Source organism: Merops nubicus, unplaced genomic scaffold (assembly GCF_000691845.1).
Source record: "Merops nubicus isolate BGI_N331 unplaced genomic scaffold, ASM69184v1 scaffold10076, whole genome shotgun sequence".
Lineage (NCBI taxonomy): Eukaryota > Metazoa > Chordata > Aves > Coraciiformes > Meropidae > Merops > Merops nubicus.
This window is the reverse complement of record NW_008615618.1, coordinates 5,631-13,124: the sequence shown is the minus strand read 5'-3', so window position 1 is coordinate 13,124 and position 7,494 is coordinate 5,631. Positions and strand designations below refer to the sequence as shown.

At 49.2% G+C, this 7,494-nt stretch overlaps 1 protein-coding gene across 1 annotated transcript in view; it reads left to right on the top strand.

The window, feature by feature from the left end:
* CECR1 (cat eye syndrome chromosome region, candidate 1) overlaps nucleotides 1–6,326 on the top strand; it is an 18,942-nt gene extending 12,616 nt beyond the window's left edge. The window contains exons 4-9 of the mRNA XM_008942577.1: nucleotides 1,357–1,484; nucleotides 2,520–2,610; nucleotides 2,915–3,023; nucleotides 3,974–4,131; nucleotides 4,976–5,178; nucleotides 6,112–6,326. Coding sequence (XP_008940825.1) covers nucleotides 1,357–1,484; nucleotides 2,520–2,610; nucleotides 2,915–3,023; nucleotides 3,974–4,131; nucleotides 4,976–5,178; nucleotides 6,112–6,220 — 798 coding nt within the window. The 3' untranslated portion in view covers nucleotides 6,221–6,326. The remainder of the gene's footprint in view (nucleotides 1–1,356; nucleotides 1,485–2,519; nucleotides 2,611–2,914; nucleotides 3,024–3,973; nucleotides 4,132–4,975; nucleotides 5,179–6,111) is intronic.
* The last annotated feature ends 1,168 nt before the right edge of the window (nucleotides 6,327–7,494 follow it).

The following is a 7,494-nucleotide window of genomic DNA, read 5'->3' as shown; positions in this document are numbered from 1 at the left end:
GGGAGGCTTTGCTCCCCGTCCAGCCCCTGATGCTGGCTCCAGGCGTGGGAGCCTCCAGAGCCCTGGGCTTGCTTACTCTGGTGGCTCGGCATGCCGCGGGGCCCGGGCAGGCTGCTTGCAGCTGGGCAGCGCTGTGAGCGCGCTGGGCTGCCGGCCCCGGGGGGCAGTGCGGACAGGGAACTGCCAGCCAGGCTGCAGCCACGACCGGAGGGAAGGGAAATGCTTTGCCATGAAAGCCGAGGTGGGCAGGGTGTGATGGGAATAGTGAGAAGCTGGTGTGACCCGGAGATCCTCTGTAAGGCTTGCACAACATTGCCGATGCTCTGCAGCAGCTTGCTTTGCACCAAAACCCGCCACAAGCAGCCCCTGAAGTAATGTAAATGAAAGCAAGGATTTAGTGGGAAACGGCAAACACTGCGGAAGAGTCCCCCACACCCAGCTGGGTCTGCAAATCCAGCTGTGTAAAGTCTCACATTCCCATGGGCTGCAGCAGGGGAAAAGCCCCCATGGCTGCTGGTGCCAGCAAGGGGGATGCCACGGCGTGATGGGGCACAGGGGCTTAGCGAGGGGCAGCACTGCAGGGGAAGCAAGAAGGTAGAGTGGACCAGCTGAAGGGTGGAGGAGAAGGGTGAAGGAGAAAAGACAGTTGAGCAGGATAAGAACAAACAGAATGATTTCAGCCGCTGTTGGTGAGCTATTCCAGGCAGGGCCTTTGTGGGTTAGTATCAATTGGGGCATGCAGGGTCTACACCCCTGCTGAAATCGGGGCAAAAGCCTTGTCTGTAGATAGCCCTGGCAGTGAGGAACTCACAAAGTAAATTGATGAGACAGAGCATGCCCAAAAGATATTTTTCCCAGTTTGCAGCCAGAGAACTGGGCAAGTGTGGCAAGGCTAAACTGACTCAAGGTCACAGAGCAAACCTCTGGCAGAGGGGAACAGAAGCCCAGCCCAGCTGGTAGCTTATGGAGCTCAGCCCTCGTGTGCCTTGGGGCTGCTTTGGCTGACAGACTGCCACTGCAAGGCACAGAGCCGCCAGACGGCTGGACAAAACGCTCCAGCATTTGATACAGACATGAGTAAGAGGTCATGGTCTCCTCTGGGTACTCAAGGGCACTTGCTTGCCATGTCTGAACGTGGAGAAACTTGTTTCTTGTATCACACAGGAGGGAGGAAAACCACTCCTTGGTTCCTGCCAGCTGCTAGAGGCTTCAAGAAGAAAACGTTCTACACAGATTTAACTGGATTTTTCTGCCCTGTTGCCAGGACTGCAGCACATTGCTTCTCCCAGGATTTTCTTCAGTTCATTTCACTCACCCTTCAAAACATCTAACTTCTGCTTGCTTTTCATCCTGCAGGTGTATGAACTGGATGGCACCCAGCACAATAAGTCATGGTCCGTGGCAGCCTATCGGGAAGTGACCAGGCAGTTTGTGAAGGAGCACCCGGACTTTCTGGGAGCCAAGATTATATTTTCAGCACACAGGTGGCGGCTGAGTGGGGCTAAGAGCAGCTGTGCCTGGCTGGCTGTGCTACAGTGGAGGCAGGGAGAGAGGGGTCCTGGCCAGGAGGAGCGATGCTGAGGGCTGGGCCGAAGTGCCACAGTTGGTTAGCAGTGCCCCAGAGCGCTGACTCCCGAAGCATTCCCTGGCACTCTGTAAAAGGCTGAGGATGAGAAAATATCTATATAAGTCTGCGTACGTGCAAAGTGACCAGGATCAGCTCATGGCACGTGCTGCACAGGCAAGCATCTGTGAGCCCTGGGCGCAGGACTAAGCAAGAGGAGGGCTGCTTGTGTGCCTGCTGCCTTCCTGAGCCTGGATTCACTCAGTACTGCAAAGGTCCTGGTGGGACCCTGCAAACACGGCTCCCTGGGCAGCCTTTGTACGGTATGTTCGTGCTGCTGCTCGCGGGCGGGCACAAGGCTGTTCTCCAAGTCAGCCAGATGCCGTGAAGTCATACGAGGTGATCCTGAGCAAATTTAACAGAACTCTCAGCAGCACTTACTCACTCTGGCTCCGCACGATGCCGTTCCCAGTTCAGAACTGGCGTGCCTCTGGCCACCTTTGGTATGGACAGAGTCTGTCTGCAAAATGCACTATGATGTTTAAGTCCGATAGAGCTGGAAGAAATCTAAATTTAAAACTCTCATGAAATGCAACTACTGTCCCACCTCCCAGCAAAACAGTCGAGAGGGAAAAAAAGAAAAAATTTAAACATTTTCTCTCCATGCTGTTTTGTTCCCTGCTTGGTAGATGGAAAAGCCAGTGAGTCAGACAAGCATGCCTCAACTCAAGTGACAGCAGGGTCTAGCCAGGCATTTCCTGGTCATTCAGGGGTTTCCTTTCATAATATCAATTTTCTACTGCTGTTACTCTGGAGACCTGAAGCTGGTTGTCAGATTCAGAAGCAACTTGCATTTTGGAAATACCCCTGGGGGCCCCATTTCACAACTCAAACCCAAAGAAGGCAGGCCCGTGGGAGTGAGCCTCTGCACTGCTTTCTTTCTCTTGCTTTTTAGGATGCTGAATGTTTCCCAGATTAAAGAAGCCATCGTCACTGCCATGGCACTCAGAGCCAAATTCCCAGACACCCTGGCAGGATTCGACCTGGTAACCATATTTCTTCTGTGCCTTCATGTTAACCCCTAGAGGTGTGACATAACTACATGTATAATATGGCATATGCTTTATACCACAGCCAGATCCTCTGCTGCTGTACTGAAATCAGTGTAAATGAATTGTAAATCCTCCAGCTAAGGATTTTGTGGAGGGTAATTGACAAAATCCCCTGAAAGAATCAGCTCCCCATCCACAGCACTGTAGTTTTGGTACAGTTGGTACCTCAGTGATCCATAGCTGTTAAGTCCCACCACCTCCAGTGCATGTTCAAAAATACCTTTCCTGTTTCCCCCAGGTTGGTGATGAGGATGAAGGTCATTCTCTATGGGACCTGAAGGATGCCCTGACTATCCCGTATTCCCTGGGGGCCAACTTGCCATACTTTTTCCATGCTGGGGAGACTGGTAAGCATGAGGACTCAGGGCCTGTTACTGCTTGCAGAGGGAAGAGGTGAAGTCTTGCAAAACACAGAAGCTGCAAGCCTGGCTGTGTGGAGGTGATGTGTGTGTGGACACACATGTATATAACTGGTTTTCTCCACGCTTCTCTCTCTATCAGCTTGTTGCCATAGCACTCCTACATGGCACATCCCCTACCTGCTCTTGACTATAGGCATCATGCTGCTCCATGTCTTTGCCCTGTGTGTGACACGGAGTCAGGCTGCGAGAATTATTGCTGGCAGCCTTCTCCTCCTCAGAGCAACACTCACCTCCCATCCACAGCAACAGCAGAATTCCTCAACCAGTATTTTACATTTTAAGGTGAAGGAATGTTTGAGCTACTCTCAAGTCTTAATTCAATACATTCATCAAAGTTACCCCCCATTCCGGGGGCAATGTATAACTATTGGCAAGACATTATTCAGTCCATATGCATGGGATTTATCTTAACCATTTGTGACAGTTGTGTCTAATTTGTGTATCATGCTTATTGCATGTTGACATCTACAGAGAAGATGCCTAACATCTGAACTAGTTATCCTAGGCTCCCCTTATAGCCAGGGACAGCAACAAGCACTTCTAAGGTGCAGTACAGCTCATCCTAATGTGCAGGCTGTTCCCCAGAAATTATTCATTCTCTCCGTTGACTATGAATGGAGACCAGCATGGTTAGCTTGGCTGTAAGAGCAATGTGTGGGCATCTAAAGCCACGTGAGATGTGTGGGTATCTCTGTGCTGGGCAATGTCCTGGGTAGATTTGGATCCCTGTTGCACTGAAAATGCAAAGCGGGAACCCAGCCCATGAGCAAACCTATCAGCTTGTGACCTGGACATTTATTAACAAAATTATCTAGCAGCTTGAGAAGATATATTTCCTCACAGCACCACAGTGATTCTTACCTGTCTCTGCTCAGACTGGCAGGGCACCTCTGTAGACAATAATGTCCTGGATGCACTGCTACTGAATACCAGCCGGATTGGCCATGGACTCGCCCTTATAAAACATCCAGTAGCCAAAAATTTGTCTCTGAAGAAGGATATCCCTGTAGAAGTCTGTCCCATCTCCAACCAGGTATGCTAGTAAAAGCCTTGGCCTCAGGGCTGGGACACTGGAATGGGATTTACCATAGCAGCCAGGAGCAGCAGGGAGCAGACAGATGTTTTGTTGCACCCAGGCTGGCTCAGTTTCCTTTGTGCCATGTTACGCTGCAGGCAGCTACATAGACACATGCTGTGTATATATAAGGCTTGTAATGCCAGTCAGCTCAAAATCATTTAAATTCCTGTCCAGAGGAACTTGGGAAGGCAGTCTTCTCTAGTGGAGATGAGGCCCAGAGCCAGGGAGGTGTCTAAAGAGACATAATGGAAAACACTTCAAAGCCAGGAGAGCCAGAGGCTGAGAAACCGGGATTGTAACTGGAAGTCTTTTGGTTTTGTTGTGTTCATAACCAGGGGGAACTCTTTTACAACACATTAGCATGGTGCCTATTGTCCCCTGGGTGCAGCAGAAAGGATGCTCTGGGGTAGAGATGTAGCAGTGTGAGCCTTGAGGGAGAGAATCCCAATACCAGCTCCAGATGCCCTGGGCCTTTAAGCATCATGGCAAATACATAACCAAAAGACTCTTCCCAAAACTCTCGCAGTCAAATTGTTATAAATAAGCAGAAGTTATTCACCCCACTGGCCTTGATTCTGGGGATTAATTTAAGAAAACAATCTGCTTGCATAGTCAGCGGAGGCAAGGAGGCTGCTCCTGCCGCAGCTCCAAGCAGAACCCCTAACATGCTCTGAACAGTCCTCTGGAGATTCTTCCTCCCTGATGGCTACCTGTTGGCACAGGGCATGCAGTGCCACGGGTGCTGTAATGCAAACGTGGCTACAGCAATAACGTGATGTTATAACCCCTCCCTGCTGAGGTCCTGCTGTTGGTAGGTGACTTGCGGAACCACCCTGCTGCTGGCCTTATGGCTGAAGGACACCCCGTTGTGATCAGCCCTGACGATCCCTCCATCTTTGGGGCAAAGGGAGTGTCCTACGACTTCTACGAGGTGTTCATGGCCGTTGGAGGAATGAATGCTGACCTGAGGACCTTAAAACAACTTGCACTCAACTCCATAAAGTAAGTTCCTCACTTCGCTCATCTAGCCATAGTAATGCTAAAGGGACTTCCAGCTTGCTACCTGGAAACCCACTGTGTTCAGGTTTTGGCCCTAGAGTCTCCTCTGCCACATGAACCCAAAGCCTCCACAGTGCATGCATCTCCTCCAAGGGCAGGACACAGGGACCCCAGAGGCTCCCCTGCCTGTGCCCTTGAGTGACTTTCTCTAACTCAGCATCTCAGTTTATTCCTCCTTTTCCATCCTTTGCAAACTCACCTCCGGTACTTGGTTCTGGGTATGGGGAAAAAAATCTCATGGCTTTGTATAATTTGGCTATTTCTGTCAAAATTTGACTTGCTGCAGTGTTTGCCATGGTCCACTGGGGAAACACAGGAAAACAATCTACCAGCATGTAGCTTGGGTGTGTTTAACTGCTTTTTCTATTTATCTGGACAGGTCTGAATGTTCCAAAATAGCTTGGCTATGGTGCCCAGGGTCTTTCTGCAAATTCCTAGACTTTGTCCATTTGCCAAATCTCATGCCAATCCTCATGTCAATCACAAGTCCCCATATGGCCAGGGAAACAACAAATATTCCTGTTTCTTACCAATTTGGACCAAGCCCAAGGCACATTTGAAAGCAACAGCAGCGCTGTCTCTTCTACACTAGTCACTGGGTGCCACCCAGCGAGTCTGCAGCTTATTCAGACTGAGCTGTTCGTCCTCGTGGTGCAGGACTCGGTAGCTGTCGACATGGCCAGGGTGCTTCTTGTCCCAGTGTGAACCCAGCTGGAAGGAGCTCAAGGCTCTTTACACTGTGTTACTCTGTGCAGTGTAGGCATGTCCTGCAAGGGTTAATCTGTTGCTCCTTCCTGCCTTTTCGTTTTGGTCACTAATCTTGAAATAGCTGCCCCCTCGTCTCCTGTCTGATACTGACTTTTCTCCTCCTCACAGATACAGCGCCATGCTACCAGATAAGAAAGCCAAGGCCAAAGAGGTCTGGCAGAAAAAATGGGACCAATTTGTGGCTGACCTCTCTGATAGCTTTTTGAGGGAGCTTTAAAGGGAGGAAACTCATCACAGAAGGCATTTGGCAAGCCAGAGCCAGACAGGCCTGTTGCTAAAAGAGAGACTGCTTCTTCCATGTGACCTGAGCAGATGAACAAACCTCAAAATCTCACCTGGCAGTGGGTGATTCTTAATGCCAAGAATTGAGCTGCACTGTCCTGTGAAAACCATGGACTGGTGGTAAAAGGGAGCAGTGAGCCTTTATAGCAACAACAAAAGAACACCCCACTCAAAACAGAACAATGAAACATTGCTAATGGCCAAATCCTGACATCCTTATTCAGGAAAAACACGCTTCCTAATTAGAGTTAGCGAGAGATTGCCAACATGAGGATCTCTGAATTTCACCTTATCATTACAAAATGCAGACCTTGTCCAGAGACAGCTAAGACAAACATCCAACCATTTGGGCCACTGACCTTCAGGACAGCAAGGACTGAAAGTGACTCTTGTTATGTTTAACCCTGGGCCTGCTGCCAAAATAGCACTGCTAGGTTGAAGAACCAGTCATAGGTCTGATGTCTGCTATTTCAGGACCTACCATGGCTGGAAACATGCTAATGGAACTTGCTCCTAGAACATTTAAGCCTGGTTGCACAGTGATTAAAACACCAAAAAGAGGGACCTCAGTCGCTGACAATTTTTTTTTAACTGCAAATCTTTTCCTGTCCTCTGGTCACAAGGAAGCCAAACTACTTTTCAGCTAGCATAAAAACACCCTGGCTTCCTAGATCCAGCTTAATTTAAACTGCTCCCCTACACTTAGCAGTGGCCTGTGATAACGTGGTCCACGTTATCACAGGCCACTGCATTTATAGGAAACACCTTTTGATTTCAGAGGGTTCCACTCCCAGCATTTGTCACCTAACTCAAAGCACAAACGTGTCCTTATTTAGCCTGTCAGACAGATTCTCACCTTGGTGGAGAACTACCCTCACACTGTGGGAACCCACAGTGTTCACTCAGACCTCTGTAGTTTCCAGCTCTTTGGCAAAATGCCAAAGAGTATAGTTGCAGCAACTACACAATAAATAGTATCTGGGCAAGCAGATTCTCTTTCTTAACATCATCAAAAATGTCAGGAGAAGAACAAGTTGCAGGGAGGTTAAAAAAAGGAAATCTTAATCAGGATGCTAAATAAATTCAGCAAAACCCTTTGGCACACATAACCCAAGCACACAGCCAGGATCAATGATCATCTCTCCCAGATTCCAGTACAATTATGCTGGCCTGCATCAGCCAAGGGAGAATTTACAAAAGTTCCTGCTG